Here is a 19,747-nt window from a genome sequence, read left to right on the forward strand (position 1 = left end):
CTGGGAGCTGATCAATAAAAGTGTTGACCTTTGTATAATTGACAGTCATATTTTGCTGTTAATGTTTGATAATTTGCAATTCTAAATTGGAGTGTGGCTGAGGAGCTCCCAAAGAGCTCCAGGTGTTTCCAATCCATATCATAGGGTATCTCATTTGGTGCTGGTGGCCATGGGAATTTACTGCATCCACAACAATAGAATTAAGGGGAGGGGGAGAAAAAGGAATTCCATCTGCCTAGCTGGGATGTAATATTTTTTAATTAGACCATTTGTAAGTAGGCATCACCAATGCTGGGGTTTGCCATAACTTGGATGGGTCCAGAAGGGCCTCCTTAATGAGGAAGACTATTCTGAAGAACGAGAACGAGTGTAAGATGTCAAGGAGTTTGTGATGGGTGTCCTTTACCTCCTCCAGGTGTATCGTAGGGTGTCTGCTACCCTCTTAGCCAAATGCTGGAAAAGCCAGAAATTGTCAGGTAAGGAAGGTGGAGGGGGCATCACTCCCATGCCTGAAGAGGAGGAAGAGATGTTGATTCTCAGTGTAACTTCCTCCTCGAATCCACCCTCCTGTTCCTCCAAAGATCTCCTCTTTGTGTCTGGATGCTGACACATCTGGATGCTGTGGCCAAGGGAGAATGTCTCAGGGACTTCATGGTGAGTCAAGCTGGAAGCCCAAGAGGTGTGAGGTCTATATGTTACCCAGGGATCCCAGTGGGCCACTGGGGTGGTGGGATAGATCCCCATGGTGGTATCAATGGCTGGCTGTATCATGGTGGTGGAGGAGCAGGCTGAGGGTATGATTGAGGAGCCCTTTGATAACAGGCACCATAGGGAGCATGAGAGGAGTGGTGAGAGATGACCTCCTCTGGCTCACTGTCTAAGTCACCACTAGAAAATGAAATTGCATGGCAAGGCACCGGAGAAGACTCCCGTGACTGGAGACGACTCGGTAGCAGAGCCCTAGTGCCAAGAATGGAAGACTCTGGTATATCAGATACCTTGAGTTCTCTTGAGTGCAACAACTTCTGTTGCGCTGACCAACCCAGTGCCAATGCCAGTACAGAGGGAGTCTCGGATTTTGCCTGTACCGAGCACTCCGGTCCTGGGTGGCTCACAGTTGACGGTGCCAAAAGTAAAGCTTGAACCAACAGCATCTTCTTAACACTGCGCTCCCTGCTCCTGTCCTTATCCACTGGTACCATTAGCTCGATCCCTGTGCCCACCAGGTTTTTAGGCACAACATGGTACCTGCCATTCCAGACCCTCATGAGCTATATTTATTGTGCTTGGACTGTCTCAGGACTGACGATACTAAGCATGCTGGCAATCTTTTTCTGCTAGCTCGGGGCTCATTCTGGGGACTCACAGCTCTTTTTTAAGATGCTTTACAAGAGAGGTTCGAGGCTGTTTTCTTCGTTTCATAGTCCCTGAATATTGAGGGCTGTGGGGAAGATTTGTGCCTTCTCAGTGATTCTTGGCGCAGATCTGGGGAAGGCTGAAGGGCTGCCTGCATCAGGATGATTTTCCGTCTCAGTTCCTGTCACGGGGGCAAGTGCACCCCGTCCCCCTTTGGGGCAAGGGTGTTGTAGCCCCGTGGTTAAGTCTGCCTGACCGTCCTTATCCTCAGGGCAGTATTGCCTAATGGCCAAAGTCTATCCAGTCACCCTTCCTCACAGGGCTAGGTGGACTGGTGGCCAAAGTCAATATGCGTGCCCTTTCCCTAGGGGCAGTACGGCCTCACAACGCAAGTCAACAAGGCTGCCCTTTCCCTCAGGGCAGAATAGTCCAGTGGCCAGAGTCAACCTGCGTGCCCTCCTCCACAGGGTGTGCGGCCTAGTTGCCAGAGTCAATAAGGCTGTCCTCCTCCGCATGGCTGAGAGATGTCGTGACCAGCTCAGGAAGTGGGCCGCCACCTAGGGGTTGGTGGTGGCCAGGGTAAGGGGACCTGGGCTCTCTGTACTCCACCGGATCCCAGCCCAAAGTCCTGGCAGTGACAAGTGCAGAGATCTGATTGAAGAGTCAGCAGGGATCTGACTGAAACTCGCTGACACTACCAAGCACAATAGCTAGTGCCCCCTGGGCTACTTTCTACCCTGTCTCCTGATGCAGTGGTCCGGGTGTTTTCAGGGTCTCTGGGTTCCTTGGCCTGTGCAGCTCCCAACAGCTCCAACCTCCCTTTGGCGTCAGCATGTACCTGGGACTCCTCCTGTGTCTCAGCACCTTGGGCTTCCGGGGACTGGGGCTTCCAGGCTGGAGCCTGCAAGGTCCGTCATTCCTCCTCAGCAGTCAGCCCAGACTGAGCTGAGTTGCTTCCTTTTATACTGGTGTTCCAGTTGGAGCCTGGCCAGCAGAGGCAAGGGGGCAGGGCCTCCTCCGTCCAGAGTGTGGGTCAACACTTCTTGATCAGTGTTGGACAAGTACATCCTGTCACAGCTCCCTGTCCTTTCGTGACCTGGGTTTAAGCTGTTGACAGAGACCACATTTCTCAGGAATGTGGCCTTCCCTGAGGCAGCACATGCAGCAACAATGTTTATCTGCCACAGGGATGGCCTCGTTACGAGAGGCACTTCTTGAAGCCCAGTGAGCTTGGCATACCCTGCTGAGGAAAGGGGTCCCTGACAAAAGGGGAAAAGACAGCTATCTTTTCCGTAACTGGTGTTCTTTGAGATGTGTTGCTCATGTCTATTCCACAATAGGTGTGTGTGCTCACCACGTGCACCAGTGCTGGAAGTTTTTCTGTGAGCAGTATCCGTAGGGAAGCACCCCTAGAGACCCCTGGAGAGGCGCTGCGCGCTCCCCCCACCCTCAGTTCCTTCTTGCCAGACAACTCTGACAGAGGGGAAGAAGGGTAGGATGTGGAATAGACATGAGCAACACATCTCGAAGAACACCAGTTACTGAAAAGGTAACTGTCTTTCTTCTTCGAGTGATTGCTCATGTGCATTCCACAATAGGTGATTCCAAGCTATATCTGCCGGAGGTGGGTAGGAGTTCACAGACACTCGGGACAGAGCACTGCCCTGCGGAACCCAGCATCCTCCCTCGTTTGGGAGACAATAGCATAATGTGAGGTGAACATGTGGACTGATGACCATGTGGCAGCCCTACAAATGTCCTGAATAGGGACGTGACCCACAAAGGCAGCCGATGAGGCTTGCGCCCTTGTCGAGTGCGCCCTCACAATTGGCGGCGGGAGAACTCCCGCCAGGTCGTAACAAGTCCGGATACATGAAGTGATCCAGTTGGAGAGCCGCTGGGTGGAGATCGGCCGACCTTTCATGCTTTCAGCCATGGCAATGAACAGTTGCAAAGACTTCCTGAATGATTTTGTATGTTCCAGGTAAAAGGACAGAGCCCATCTCACATCTAGCATGTGGAGGCGGCGCTCCTCACCAGACGTTTGGGGCTTGGGACAGAGCACCAGCAAGAAAATGTCCCGGCCCATATGATAGGCAGAGACCACTTTAGGGAGGAACAAAGGGTGTGGGCGGAGCTGGACCTTATCCTTATGGAAAACTGTGCATAGAGGTTCAGAGGTCAGGGCCCGAAGCTCCAAGACCCTCCTAGCAGAGGTAATCATCACAAGAAAGGCCACTTTCCATGAGAGGTGGGACCAGGAGCATGTAGCAAGCGGCTCAAATGGAGGTCCTGTTAGCCTGGCCAGCACCAAGTTCAGGTCCCACTGAAGGACTGGGGGTCTAATATAAGGAAAAAGGCGATCCAAGCCCTTAAGGAATCGACTGGTCATGGCACGAGAGAATATCGTGTGACTCTGAACTGGCGGGTGGAGGGCCGATATGCTGTCAGATGCACTTTGACGGATGAGGGTGCTAGGCCCTGGGCTCTGCGATGAAGGCGGTAATCCAGGATACACTGGAGCGGGGAAGCCACTGACGAGACGCCCCAATCAGCAGCCCACCGGGAAAACCGAGACCATTTTGCCAGGTAGGTCTGATGCGTGGAGGGCCTCCTGCTCTCCAGGAGGACACGCTGGACTCCCTCTGAGCATGTCCTCTCATCTTGGCCTAACCATTGAGCAACCACGCTGTGAGGTGGAGGGCTGCTAGGTTGGGGTGGAGGAGGTGACCTTGGTCCTGAGAGAGAAGGTCCAGGCGGATTGGCAATGGCCACAAGGGGATGGGGAGCGACTGCCAGGCTTGTGAGAGTCCCGTACCAGTGCTGTCTGGGCCACGCTGGGGTGATCCGAAGGATGCGAGCCCTGTCCATCTTAATCTTTTCCAGGACCTTGCCGATCAGTGGAATCGGGGAAAAAGCATATAAAAGCTGACCTGACCAGGACGGAAACTGCGCCTGTGCCCAGTCCTCCCCTGGAGCAGAAACAAGGACACAAGCAGTTCTGCCTGGTCGCGAAGAGGCCCACTTGGGGAGTGCCCCATGTTTGGAAAATCCTGTGCACTACCTCCGGGTGCAGCTGTTGGAGACCCCAGGGCATGGCCACTAGTTAAGTCGAGGAGATGGAAGGCCATAAGGGTCAAGGAGGTCTCCCTGCTGAAAGCCTAAGGGCTTCTTCTCAACCCCCCTTAATAGAATTCAGGCCTGGCTGGTTTGAGTAAGCTCTTTTGCTTTTAAAACAATGTTGCAGCCGCAGATAATGCCTTATAGTGTAAGGTTTGCTGACGCCAAGTTAAAGATAATAGGAGATAGCTACAAGGACAGACAGAATGTGCTGGGTGTTTAAGTTGCTAGGAATCCTTGTTAGAGGTTGCAGGAAATAAACATTGTTGTAACCCATATAAGGAAGGCAGAGTATTTGTGCAAAGTTTTAATTGGCTGATGTGTAGTGCAGTAGCATTAAGGAATATAAAAGTGTGTGTAATGACCTGCTTTGGTGTGCAGGATTTGAGATTCTATTCTCCCTGTACCTTGTTTGCAGCTGCAAATAAACTTTTCTGCTTCTCCACCCCGTTGTGATTATTCAGTGAAGCACACCGGGTAACGAACCCCTGCTGTTGTTTTGCCTTTCGGCACTGGGTGCCGGCAACACAGCGACCATTCGTGCTGAGAGAAGTCCCGGCTCAGCTGATCCGCCCGAGAGTTTTGGACGTCTGGTAAGTGGTGGGCTTCCAAGTTGAAATCGTGGGCTATTCAGAAGTCCCACAGCCTGAGGGTTTCCTGGCAGAGGGCTGAGGAATGGGCCTTGCCTTGCCAGTTGATGGAGAACATCGAGGCCGTGTTGTCTGTGAGAAACCTGACTACCCTGCCTGCTAGGCACGAGCGAAAGGCCACAGAGGCTAGACGGACTGCCCTGAGCTCTTTGACATTTATGTGCAGGTCTAGTTCCTGCATGGACCACAGACCTGGGGTCTGGAGGTTTCCCATATGGGCTCCCCACCCCAAGTCCAAACGCATGAGACACCAACTCTGAAGTCGGAGGCCGGCCCCTCAACGGGACCCCTTGGAGCATGCTCCCAGGGTGTACCACCAGCGGAGGGAAGCTGAGCCGGGTTCCCCCAGACAGCGTAAACAGTCAGTGTGCGGATCACTCACAGGCATAGGCCTTTTACAAGTGTCGCATGACTTAAAAGCTCGGGGCACAGGGCATGCCCTGACCCAGGTGCACTTATCTATTCTAACTATGCTGCTTCTTTCTTTTTTTCTTTTTTAAACTACAGATACTAACTAACTACGAACTAAATGAAGTCCAAACAGGGAAGCTAAAGCAGAGCTGGAGCAGAGCAGTTCCGAAGCACCTTCACTGGAGGGAAGAAGGAACTGAGGGTGGGGGGAGCACAGAGTGCCCCTTATACTGTGCCATAGCAGCTCCACTCCAGGGGTTGCTAGGGGCGCACCCCTACAGGTACTGCTAAGGGAAAAATTTCCGGCACCAGTGCACGTGGTAAGCACGCACACCTATTGTGGAATGCACATGAGCAATCACTCGAAGAAGAAAATTAAGTTTTTTGGTGTTTTGTTTTTAAAGAGAAAATAAAGAAAATCTACAACTAAGAAGGAAGGAGATTAACTAGCTACTAAAAATACTAATAAAGACTAAAGATAATGATCACAAATGGACTGCTAACGGCCCCTCTCCAGCCAGGGGCGGCTGAGAAGGAACCGAGGGGGGTTCACCCCAGTGCGCTGGTTAGCCTTGTGGTGGGGCAAGTGGGGACAGCGCATGTGTGGGCCGAATGGATACTGCTACCAAAATTCTCCAATCAGCAGTATAGGGATGTAAATGCACCTACAGTGGAGCACTCACAGGAGGGACACTACTCGAAGAAGAACAGAGTAACCTTCCACAGGTAGAAGGAAAGTGCTAATTGCCACCAGGTGGACTCTCAAAAGCACTGAGGGTGAGACCCAATGACTAAAGATAAAATGTAGTCTAGGATGAGGGGAATTCCTGCTGCTTCTGGTAAAACCCCTTTATGTTGTGCCCAAGACAAAAAACATCTCCCCTTAGTCCGGTAACATTGTCTAGTGAAATCCTTCCTACTGTTAGAGAGAATGTCTTGTATAGCCAAGGAGCATGTCTGCTCTAGACTAGATTCTCATCCAAATACCAAGCCCTGAGGTGGAGTATATGTGAATTGGAATGCTTGATCTTGCCACTGTAATGGGTCAGAGGACTGGGAAAGTTCAGGATGGGAATTGGTGGGTGGATGACATGTGCAGGAGATTGGGGAACCAGAATTGTCTGGGCCAGAAGGGGGCGATGAGAAGACAGTCATTTTGTCTTGTCGGATCTTGTGCGGCACGCGAAGCAGGAGCAATAGTGGAGAAAAGGCATAGTTGAGTTGGTCCAACCAGGAAAGTAGGAGAACATTGTCCTGGGAGTGGAAGCCGAGGCGCATTTGTGGTTTGTCTCAGAAGCGAATAGGTATGTAGCTGAGGTCCCCCACTGTGTGAAGATGGTGTGTAGCACTGTCTCGTGAAGTTCCCACTCGCGGTTGATCAGAAAGCGTCTGCTGAGTGAGTCCGTGAGTACAGTCTGTGTCCCTGGAAGGTAGACTGCGGTTAGGATGATCTGATGGCTGATGCACCAATGCCAGAGATTGAGATTCCAGAGAGAATGAGCAAAATAAAGTATTCACATGTTTTCCTTACCGCTCGGAGTTCCAGGATATGGATGTGCATCCTGGATTCTCGAGGTATCCATGACCCTTGTGTCTTATGGTCATCTATATGGGCTCCCGAGCCCAAGAGGGATGCTTCAGTGAAGATAGTTTTGTCTGAGGAGGAGGGAAGAAAGGGGACTCCCACATGTATGTGATGTGGGTTTGTCCACCATAGGAGAGGGCAGACAGTACCATGGCCAGGACTGTCAGCATGAGGTCCACAGAATGATGGAATGGTGAGTACACGGATGGACTATGTCTGAAGGCAGTGGAGGTGAAGTCTCATGAAGGGGGTCACATAGGTGCATGAAGCCATGTGGCCAAGATGCAACAGATAATCCCTGGCTGGTACAGAACAATTATTTGTGATGTGAGTTATGACGACATTTATTGACTGAAACTTGTCAGTGGGAAGGTATGCTCATGCCAGGATTGAGTTTATGTTACCCCCGATTAAGTCCAGTGATTGCATGGGGTTGAGGATTGACTTCCCAGAGTTGATGCTGACAGGGAGATGAGTAACACAAAAGTCTAGGCATGGACTTCCTGTCAGGACCTGGTAGCTAGGAGCCAGTCATTGAGGTATGGAAGAAACAAGTAGACCATAACGCTATCCCAAAGCGAAGTACGCTGTATTGGAAATGGTTGGCACTGACTGTAAATCTGAGAAAATGTCTGTGGGCGGGTGAATATCAATGTGGAAAGTGAGCCTCCCTCATAACGAGAGCTTTGAACCACATGCCATTCTCTAAGGATGGTATTATCACTGCCAACGTAACCATGCAAAACTTGAGTTTGCAGATGAAGCAACTGGGGTGGCAGAGATCAAGAATCGGTCTCCAACCACCTTTTTTCATGAATTAAGTTGATAGAACCCTGTTCCTTGATATTCTAGAGGAATGCGTTCTATCGCTCCCCATTGTAATAAGGAGTTTACTTTTTGGGTGAGGATATTGTTGTGAGAGTGGTCCCCGAAGGGGAATGGGGGTTTTGGAAGAGGTAGTGTTACAAACTCGATCATATAGCCATGATGGATGACATTCAGCCCCCATTTGTCCATTGTTATTGCACTCCAGGCATGGAAAAGCATTAGACTGAGTGGTTGGTGGCTCTCAGGCTTGCGTCAAAAATACCTCTTGGCTTGCAGTTGGGTCTGAGACATGGAAACCTGGGGGGGGGGGAGGGGCCAGGGAAGTAAGACCTCTGAATCTTTTGTCATTTATATGGGGGTTCATAAGGTCTCTGATGATAGAATTGAGAAGACCTGTACCATTGGGTGGACAATGGACAGTGGAACTTTCATTTCAAGGTAGGAATATAGATGCCCAACAAGCAAAGGATAGGCCTGGGGTCTTTCAGTATATGCAACGACTCATTGTCTTCTGGTTGAAGAGATGAGATTCGTCAAAAGGGAAGTCCTCAACGGTGTTCTGGACGTCCCTAGGAAAACCCAAAAGCATGAAGCCAGGACTCCCTACATATCACAATAGCTGTAGCCATGGCTCTAGAAGAGGTATCAGCTGCATCTATTGCAGACTGAAGGTCAGTTCTGCTTACGAGTTTCTCTTCCTTGATGGGGACGTGAAAACTGACATGATCCTTTTGTGGGAGGGTCTTAGCAAATTCTTCTTATTTAGTGTAATTCAGGAAATCAAACTTGGCCAATAATGCTTGATAACTGTAAGAAAAGACTTTCTGCCCCAAAATATCTAACTGCTTCCCTTTCCTGTCTGCAGGTGTATATCAAGGATGTTGGTGCTTAGCCCTCTCTGCAGCAGCCTGAACTACCAATGAGTTAGGAGCTGGGTGGGAGAAGAGGAATTCTGATCCTTTGGCCAGGATATAGTAGCGTCTTTCTGCTCCTTTAGGGCTGCCCATACATGTGGCAGGGGTGTGCCACACTGTCCTGGCTGGCTCCAGTATGGCTTCATTGATTTGTAGTGCTATTCTCACTGGTCCCGACATGTGAAGAACGTCCAGAACCTTATCCTGGCAGTCTTGAACTCTTCCAATGGGATTTGAAGTTCCCCCATAACTCTCTGTAAAAGCTACTGGAATCATCTGAAGTTATCTGGTGGAGAAGGGTATGATGCAGTCAAAGCCTCATCTGGAGGCTTGGAGGATGGGAATCTAGCCAGCTCTGGCGGAACCACTATGACCAGGGTATAAAATTCTTCCTCTGCTGTTGGATCCGTGGGCCTGCTTGACAGCAACTCTCTCGCATACTGGGTGGGGTCTGAAGGAGGATAATGCGCCAGGGCCCCCAATATGGCCAATAAGCCAGATCAACAAGAGCTTGCAGGGGTCCCCAGTGGTTCTGGGGAGGATAAGAAGGTAGCTGTTCCCAAAAGCGTGATGGTCTCCGTGATGGTGCATAAGAGTGGTATGGTAGAGGCGGTTCTTCTCCCAGTTCCGAATCACTGGAAGAGGAAAAGACATACTCCGGTTCTAAAGGTGGTAACACTGGAGCCAATGGAATGGTGTATAGCACATGCAAGGAGGGTGACAGACCCCATACCACAGGCACATCCCATGGTGGGAATATGATTTCTCGGGAAGTGGAGGGACCTGATGGAGAAGACTCTTGGATGTAACTGTGGATCCAGATCTCCGTGTTGTGAGGGACACACTCTCTTTCCCAGTTGTTAGTACCGGCACTGAGGTCTTTTCTGGTATGGGAAAGGGTTCATCACCTGGAACCGCTGGATCCCACTGTTTATGGGTCTTCTTCCCATGCCTGTGGGACTTGGAATGTGCTCTGTGCCCTTGGACTCAGCTGGTGGAAGGAACGTCCAGATTCTTGGACTGGGAGGAAGACTTAGTCCCATGATTTTAGAAATTCCTAATCTCCCAACTCGGCCCCATCATGGGGTCTGTGGAAGTGGTTCCGCTGGCACCAGAGCCAGATGAAGCAGCAAGAGGCGCACTCCTTGTTGAATAAGGCCGATATACACTACGGGTTCTCCAGCATGGTCTGAATGCCGTCTCACAGTCATCTCCACGAGATACTTCCGGAGACAAAGTGCTCAGCATTCTCGGTTGCAGCTGGGGAAGGCATGGCAAATACTGTACCCAGCTGCAACGTGAGCTTCTCCTAGGCAGCAGAGGCAGCATTGGTCATTGTCACTGACTGAGATGGATCATGGCAAGAGCTGCAGAATTTGAAGCCTGGAGTTCTGAGGGTAGCCCGGTACTTGCATGATACTATGGGGTGCACGAACGGGGAAAATCCCTGAAGTCTACTCTAAACTAACTGTTACTAAAACCAGGAAATAAAACTACAGTTAAAATTGCTAAAACTATCTACTGCTATATTTTTAGAAGTGCATCAGAGAGGAGGACACTGAAGGTTCCGACTCATACCATGCACCGGTAAGAAGAAACTGGAGACACAGTCAGCCTGCCCCACCATCCAAGGCGGGTCAGGGCGCATACGCAGGCCAATGGGTACTACTTTCAAATTCTTCGACTCAGGACACATGGTGTGCATGTGTAACCCTCTATGGAATACAATAGGGACCATCGCTTGAAGAACAATAAATATTTGATAATGGGGATCTTCAATCTAGCAGACAAAGACTCAGTGGCTGTAAGTTGAAGCTAGACAAATTCAGACTACAAATAAGGGATACATTTTTAATAGTGAGGGTAATTAATCATTGGAACTATTTACAAAGGGTAGCGGTGGAGTCTTCCTCACTGACAATTTTTAAATCAAAATTGGATGTTTTCCTAAAAAATATGCTCTAGTTCATACAAATTATTCTGAAGAATGTCTATGGCCTATGTTATTCAGGAGGTCAGATGAGATGATTACATTCGTCCCTTGTGGCTACAGAATTTATGAATCCTCAGTGTTCTAAGGGCTTAAGAGTCTCAAGACAGTTACAGACTGCAACAACCGTTGTAACTCACTGATAAGTGAGTGCTACAGGTCCCCCTGTGTGCTGATCCACATAGGAAATTAGTTGTTACAGCCCTCAGATAGTGAGCCATGGCTCTTTAGCTCAAGCCATAGATGTTCATGCTTTTGCTCTGAAGGTCCACGGTTCAATTCCAGTATGTCAGCCAAGATGACAACTGTCATACCATCATAGTATCATACATGTCCATTTTTCCTCTACTCTCCTCCAATCTAATGCTGCCATATTAAACAAAACCCTACATATTCATGTAAAAAGTGACTCAAGTATAAGTCAGTAACCCCCACATTTAATAGGAAAAAAAACTGCAAAAGCATTTTGTCTTTTATATAACGCAAGCGGGCTTATGCAAGAGTACATACATTAGCAAGAATCAAGTGTAGACACTGTGGCACTTCTACTATTTAAACTTCTTTCTATATTTATAATCTTTGATTCATGGACAAACTGACCCCTTTTTGTTCCCCCATTTCTCTTCCAAATAGTTCTGTCCCCAGGTCAAGATTTGGGGATGTGCGCATGTGTGATTTGCATAGTCATTGCCTGCGCTGTAACTGTTCTGTGGTTACAGAGGACTTCATTCTCCGGATCTCGCAATCCAGCATCTTTTGCAATGATAAACTCCCAGTTTATTCAAATGCACAAAGAAACTATATCACATATCACTCTAAAAACTATGCATACACAATTGCAAAAATCTTGGTGTACACTTTGATCAGTGACAATCACTACAAAAATGTTTTTACTGGATTCAACAGTGACCTTAAGACTCTATTCCCCCCCCCCCCGTCCCTTTAGCACATCAGAAAGAGAGAATATTTCTTTAAAAGGCTGTTAGGCAAACAATATTCTCTGATAGATGGCACCAAAAATATCTTTAATAATGAAATTAGGGGAAATCTTTAGGAATCTGTTTGGATTTGCCTGGCAGAAACTGATGAAGTGAATGTTAATGCAATATGTTCTGTACCCATGAAACCAGACTCCCAGAGGTAAAATCCTCATTATATAATCTTCATAGATATCTTTTTTTAAAACCACATAACAAGGTTTTTCACTATGTACAGCTGAATGAAATGAAAAGATTAACACCCACTCACCTCTGAAATGCAAGAAGAGCCTTTCTCTGCAGGACCTCTTGCATCCCTCGCAAAGATGCTAAAAAAGGGTATATTTAATCAGCGATATTTAAAAGTCAAAGATTTGCTTGCACATGCTTATTGAACAAAGATTAATACATTCACAGATTATTACAACAAAATGATACAAAAAACGTACAACACATTTTCTTTTAGAGGCTGGTGAGTTTGAGGTTTTTCTATGATATGACTGGTATTTTCTAACTTTATGAGTATGTTTAAACTGCAGGTGGGAGCGTACTTCCCAACATGGGCAGACACACACCAGCTTTGCTCGAGCTAGTGCACTAAAATTAGCAGTGTAGCCAAAGTAGCATAGGTGGCAGCATTGGCCAACTGTCTGAATGCATACCAAGGGGGTCTGGGCAGGTTTGTGCTCGGGTGGCTAGCCGGAGCTGCTGCCTTCTCTGCTATTTTGCTACTCTGCTATTTTTACAGCGCTAGCTCGAGCAAAGCTAGCACATCTGTCTACCCACGCTGGGAAGCACACTCCAGCCGCAGTGTAGACATACCCTATGCGTGTATTTTTTTCTTACCATCAGTGGCTTGCAGGCTGTAAGTTAGTCCCAGTGCTAAAAAGCCTTTTGCTTTGAACTCCGATGTTTTCTCACCAACATCAACAACCGTTTTGGCAAATCTTTCCGCTTCTTCCAACTGCAAATATTACAAAAGAAGAACATAAGTCTTTGTAAGATTTTTGCTTTTGAAAACTCCACACACAAAACCGTAAATATAAAGCAAGCCAAAATCTGTGTTACAGTGAGTCTAAAATTAGAAAGAAGTGTACAGACCATGGAAGCAATATACATTAGGTCAGTTTACCACATAATCTCAACCATTACCACTTCCTTTAAGCACACCCTGCCCTTTTCCGCCTGTTAGTTTTCCTCTTAACTTCACAACAAAGAATATAGCTCTTATACAAAGCTGAGACACCCATTTCTATGGTGAAATGGGAACTAGCACTGAAAGGATACAAGTGAACTTGAAATTTAGTCTGTTAAACAAACATACAATACCTGTCCCTGAATCCCACCTGCCAACCTTTACTGTCTTACAGTCACATTTTCCAAGTAAAAAAGAAAAAGAATGTTTTCCTGCTGACTTATTGCTCTGTGAAACACGCACACAAACAAATGCAGAAACTAAGGCCCTGATTCCGCAAGACAGATCTCTGCATTACACGCACACCCATTGATTTGGATTTGCTAATGCAGAGCTCCTTGTAAGATCAAGGTCTGTCTACACATTCATACACCACTCCCTCTCTTATGCTCTGTGTTGTCATGTAGTTAGACTATAAACTGCTAAGAAAAACAACATGAATTTACTGGAAATGAAACTAAAACCTACGTGCCCAATACAGCAAGGATTTACCCATACAGGGCAATTTACAGGACTTGGACCACTATTAGCAATCAAGTAATACTATGTTTTCAGCAACTTAACAAGTCATATCCCTGCTACTGCACCATTTTCTCATTTCTGCTTGAACTAAACAAAAGCGATATTTATAAAGCACTGCCCCGCCTCTGTGGTACTGTACGTTCAAAACAAATTAAATATAACTACAATTATTACAAAAATTGCACCTCTTCCTCCCAACCATTTCCTCTGGAAGCTACAGGCCCACCTTGCAACTCATACAATAACCACAATGAACGCTAAATTATTCATTTTATTAAATCAATGTGTTGTGTAGAGAGATATCAGTTTGAAGGGCATCTAATAACATATTTTACTATTAAATAACACTTTCAAGTTAAATATGGTCCCAAATTTAGGCTGTATAAAAAAAAGTGAGTTTTTCCAAAACTTAACATCACCAGAAATGTTACTACGAAATTCTTGTGTGTGTGTGTTAGTTTTTTGCGGGGTGTTAAGGACTGTAACGAAAGCAGGTTTTTATGTTGCTTTATTATACTCACAAATTGTTAAATTTTTCTTTCTAAACTAATAAACTAAAATGTTTTTTGTTTTTGATCTTTGTATATTGATATAGTATTCATTCACTTCCTATTTGCAAAACTCAAAATTTTTATATTTTGCAAAATTTTAATATATTTGAGAAACAATGTATACACACACATACACACACAGTATATGTACTACATATCAAAAGGAAATTTTACCTTCTGATCTTGGGATGTCTGAATAATTAATAAAATTTAATTTCACAACTCCTCGCTCCAATTATTTACTCTTAAAGCTAAAATAAGTGACTAATCTCTGAACCATATAACCATTAAAGCAAATGATGTGCTGTGTAGATAATTACTTATCTCTGAAATCTGTATGCAAAAAATTCTGCTCCTATATAAGTGAAAAAGTTTTGTGCTAACGTAGTTGTCATTTATTAAAAAGTCAGAATTTAACAGTTACCACCCTTTAGTGTCTGAAACACATTAGCTATTTCTTATAATACCAGATATCAAGGTGTGCTAACTTATGTTAAACGTTGACTTTAATGGCAATAACTGTTCCTGAATATTTTTAAACGATGGAGATATAAAGACACTGATAAACAGTACAGTTCAACTGCAATCCTACAGAAAATATTTCTGTGCTGTATTTTAATCAATATTCTATTGTGTGCTGTCAGTGTGTCTACCATATTTTCAAAGTCCATAACCAAGGATTTGTCACATTCTGAAATGCTCAGTTCTTGCTGATCTGACTGCTAATATAAACTTACCCAGTGAAGAGATCCCATGCATAACTTTGCGGCAAGGAGTGGAATAGTAGCATCATCTGGTTTCAAACGTATACACTCCTTCAAGACTTTCACAGCTCGAGCAGACTGTATAAAAATATATTTTTCACTCTAAAAACTCTAAAAGCATAAGCCCAACATCTCACAATTGCAAGACCCCCATGTTACATTTTCTAGTTTTTGTTTTACTAGCTGAAGGAACCATTATTAATTTATTTCTATTTTGACAATCTGCCATAAGCATCTGTACAGATCAGATATAAGACTTTATACACTGTATAGTCAATCATGCTGGATCATATGCCAGCCCTGCATACCACTCCTGGTGGAGCTAGAAAAACTGCCCTACCAGGGGAGCTAAGGGCTCACCTTTGGTCTATAGCACTCCACTTCTGATCCCCCCCACAGCATAAGGGCATGACTAAGGCTGAGGCAGAGGGTTGGGGTGCAGGAGGAGGTCAGGGCTCTGGGTGGCGCTTACCTTGCGGGGGTACCCCGGAAGCAACAACATGTTCCTAAGTGGAGGCGCATCGCCTCTGAGTGCAGGCACTGCCCCCGCAGCTCCCATTGGCCACGGTTCCCAACCAATGGGAGGTGCAGAGTGGGTGCTTGGGGCAGGGGCAGCGCATGGAGCCCCCCAGGCCACACCTCCACCTAGGGGCCGCAGAGACATGCTGGCTGCCTTAAAGAGCTGCCCAGAGCCTGCCAGCCCCGCCAGGCGCCCTCCCCAATACCAGCAGGGTCCCCAGGTCACGCGCTGCCACCTGCCCCCGCCCCCACCCCCACCACCTACGGCACCCCGAAGGCACCATTTTAGTTAGGGGTATATAGTACAAGTCATGGGCAGGTCACAGGCTGTAAATTTTTGTTCACTGCCCGTGACTTGTCCATGACTTTTAGTAAAAATACCCGTGACTAAATATATATATTTATAAATATATATATTTATAATATATTTAGTAAAAATACCCGTAGCCTTAGGTATGACTAGTGAAGGGATGGAACGAATATAGCCAGAACAAGCTGTACTCCAGTGATGCCCAGCTGGCATAACAGCACGTAAGGGACCTTTCTGAACTGGGGTAGTATAGATCAGCCCTTTATGGCTACCTGAGCCTGAGGCCTTTTTTCTTCCGCTACTGTCCCCAGCATAATTTAGAGGCCACTCTAAAAATAAACTGGGCATGGGGCAGAAGAAAAAAGGCACCAAGATAGGGGAGCCACAAAACATTCCTTTAAATAAATAAAATTTTCTCAGTAAATTATCTTTCTTAGTAGTAAAGATATGTGCACAGTCAGACTTGGCTTGGTGGAAGCAGGAGACATTAACTATTCATAATATGTAACAAAAATGGCTTGTTCTCCATACTAATTCATAATTAAGAGGAAAAAAATGTATCCAAAAGATGAGGGTTGCCATATTCCAACTCAATTTTTACTTGTCCATGAGGACATCCTGGACAAGAATATCTGACAAATAATGGTGTGAACAGAGGTCCCAAACTAAATACATTTAGAAGTCTATTGGATTGTCTTCCAAGCTCAGCTTGAATATATGAGCTTGGATCTAAAAATCAAACACCTGTTGATCACAGTGGTAGATAAAAAAATAAACTCTATTGCATTTTTCTCCAGAGTAATGTCTAACTGATCTAAAATAAACAAAATAATACAGCTTACATTCACTTTACTACTTAGTTTAGTATGTATAGCAGAAAAGTCCAAATATTTAATATTGGTCCCGTCTAGATTGTAAATTCTTGAGGCAGGAACTGTATTTATTTGTGCCTTGTACCGCACTGACCACAGATTTATTGGTACACTATCCACAGAGCTTCTGTGAGGATTAGTTAATGTTTTCAAAGTTCTTTGAAGATGAAAAACACTACTTAAGTTTTATTACTACTAGCCCTCAATACAAAGAATTATATACAGAAAAGATTAGACTTACTTTTCCTGCTGCCATTAGGGACAATGCAAACTGATACCAAAGATGGAACTCTTCAAACGCAAACTTCATCGCTCTTTCTAAACACTAATTTTAAAATAAAAATGATTAATAAATTTATAAAATACTAATTAAGGGCTTTCAAAGATTTATGCACATGCTTATCTTAATGGCCTAAGAAGATACAAATCTACAGGCAAGCCTTAGGATTATTTTGCATATACATCCTCACTTAAAATATGTGAAATGAAAACCTAATTGGTTCAAATAATCTGCATACCTAGATAGTAAGCTCTTTGGGAAATGGACTGTCTTTCAGTTGTGTGTGTTTAGCACTAGGGGTGGTAGGTACTACAACAATACAAATAATAAATACTACTACTTAACAAGACAAAACAAACAGAAGCTGTCAGAGTCTACAGAATCATTCTAACAGAAATTTACAAAATTTAAGAGCCGAGGAGAAAATTTCTCTCCCTTACACCATTAATGTTTAAATATTGCTATGGTGGCTGTCCTTTTTATGCTGATTGAAGGAGTGATACGTATCTGCCATGTGGCTGTTAGATGCGGGACCTGAGACTTCCAGTAGGTGGGTGCTTATTTAAGACTCAGGTGCCAAAGGAAACTACATACCCACCTTCTCATTCAAAGCGAACACTTGTTGCAGCAGTAGCACCCTCAAAACTGGTCACTGGTACAATGAAAAATTTATCTGGCAGTATTATTTCTAATTTAAAGAAACATCTGGACTCAAACTACTGGTGGGTATGAAATCAGAATACTTTTATTTATATTATGTGATTTTATTACACTGAATATTCAGCTAAGACTCTCACTTAGTAATTGGATGCCATAAGGCAGTGGTTCTCAAAGCCGGTCAGCCGCTTGTGCAGGGAAAGCCCCTGCCGGGCCAGACCAGTTTGTTTACCTGCCATGTCGGCAGGTTCGGCCGATAGTGGCTCCCACTGGCTGTGGTTCGCCGCTCCAGGCCAATGGGGGCTGCGGGAAGGGCGATCAGCACATCCCTTGGCCTGCGCCGCTTCCCGCAGCCCCCATTGGCCTGGAGTGGCGAACCGCGGCCAGTGGGAGCCGAGATCAGCCAAACCTGCGGACGCGGCAGGTAAACAAACCGGTCCAGCCCGGCAGGGGCTTTCCCTGCACAAGTGGTGGACTGGCTTTGAGAACCACTGCCGTAAGGTACATTGATCATTATTATATAGAGATTTAATATATTTAATTAGTTTTGTGTATCAATTACAAAAGTTTCATATTTGCTGTTGGCATTAAGAAATCATTTTCTCTTACGATTATTCTGGTTTTATAAATGAGTCAAGAGATTGGATGCTCTTCTGGATTAAACAAACTGATTTAGCAATTACCATCCTAGCATGCAAAGCCCAATTATACAAACTAGGTGTTCTGCACTGACAGATGTCCAATAAATACCCCCAAACTTTAAGAACCCAAATACTATTTCTGGTATTCAAATGAGCCTTCAGTATTATGGAAAGCACAGAAATAAAACAAAGCCAATATTTATTGTGTTTCCATATAACAGGAGCTGAAGTGAAGTACGGTACAATACTGAGGCTGAAATAGATGAAAATAGTAAGAATGTGTTAACTAGGCATTCTGTTTACTGAATAATATTTCTTATTATAGGAAATTCTTTTGAATACAGAAATATTGTTAATTATTATCCTTAAAAATTACAGTACCATACGCACATTTACATTTCACCAGTGGTGGGTTTTTTTTGTTTTTTGTTTCATTAAAACAATCAGTAATTCCTTTGCAGAACTGTTGCACAAAGATTTTTGCAGGTGGCATTGCAACCTGGTGCATCGGGTCACAGCACCACTCACTCAAATTTTGTCTGGCCATCCCTATCAGGAATGCCTACCCAAATCTCAGCAGCCCCCGGGGCCAGGCGACAATGCCCAGAGCAAGTAGCCAACCCTGCCAGCCCTGCAGGACAGGAGCTGCTGCGGTGGGGTGAGTGCAAAGAAGGTTCACTCAGCAACTCCCCCCCCAGGGCCACCCAATCTCTGGGGCAGCAGCTGACCCCTCCCCAGTGCTACCCACCCACTGTGGGCAGCACCTGTCCCACCACCAACCAGGGCAGAACCTGGGCCACTTTAGCCTCTTGAAATGTTGGGAGGTATTTTGATGGAGCTCTAATCCAGAAACAAAGATCTAACTCCCTTGATATGGAAGTTTGTCCTTATGATCTGTTCTTGCTAATAAAACTTATCTACTTTTCTCAAAGATTCACCATTAAAACGACGAGAGTCTCTCTTTAGCTTTGATTTACCTACTTGTTCTCGCCCATGATACCATAATTCTTTCATATGTAAAGTGGGATTTTCAACAAATCTGTTAGGAATGAGAGTGCCAATGAACTGCTGCTTTTGATATTAACCAGTTGTACTGCGATTCCACATATATTTAGTGAGCCCTGGTTTTCCAAGGTAATTGGAACTGGTAATTTCCAGTATCTTGACAGCTCTTTCATAGCAGATATATTGTTTTGCAATTACCACCTTTGATGTGTTTTCCTTGACCTCCATCAAACTGTCTTCAAGTTTAATTTCTTATCTGTATTAGGTGTCCTTAAGGCTGTCAACCTGGAGCCAAGCAATTCCGTTTTGCTCTGCAGTGCAATGGAAAACACTTGCACATGGCCCATTTTTTCCCCCCTTTTAAGATGTGAAGTCTCAATTGAAAGTTTCTCTGGTTCTCAGGATTGCCATGAGATATGAACACATGGCCTAGTCATGGACATTGAGAACTCTGTTATAAAGGGGTACATATAGTGGTGTGTATGCATACATGTTCTTTTTTAAAAAAATATATTGTGATTTTGACATCTCTCCATTTAAAACTCTTCCCCTGAACAGGAGCCAATAAATAAATAAATGTTTTACAATCACTATATAGTT

The 19,747-nt window shown here is 45.4% G+C and overlaps 1 protein-coding gene across 6 annotated transcripts in view; it reads right to left on the reverse strand.

Moving 5' to 3' along the window:
- TTC7B (tetratricopeptide repeat domain 7B) overlaps nt 1-19,747 on the reverse strand; it is a 331,494-nt gene that overhangs the window by 157,030 nt on the left and 154,717 nt on the right. For all 6 annotated transcript variants that reach the window (XM_074956113.1, XM_074956116.1, XM_074956115.1 and 3 more), the window contains 4 exons: nt 16,806-16,889; nt 14,837-14,941; nt 12,678-12,795; nt 12,103-12,160 (listed from right to left, as the gene is read on the reverse strand). In XM_074956113.1, the coding sequence (XP_074812214.1) occupies nt 12,103-12,160; nt 12,678-12,795; nt 14,837-14,941; nt 16,806-16,889 (365 nt within the window). The remainder of the gene's footprint in view (nt 1-12,102; nt 12,161-12,677; nt 12,796-14,836; nt 14,942-16,805; nt 16,890-19,747) is intronic.

This window comes from Natator depressus, chromosome 6, assembly GCF_965152275.1.
Source record: "Natator depressus isolate rNatDep1 chromosome 6, rNatDep2.hap1, whole genome shotgun sequence".
In the NCBI taxonomy this organism is placed as follows: Eukaryota; Metazoa; Chordata; order Testudines; family Cheloniidae; genus Natator; species Natator depressus.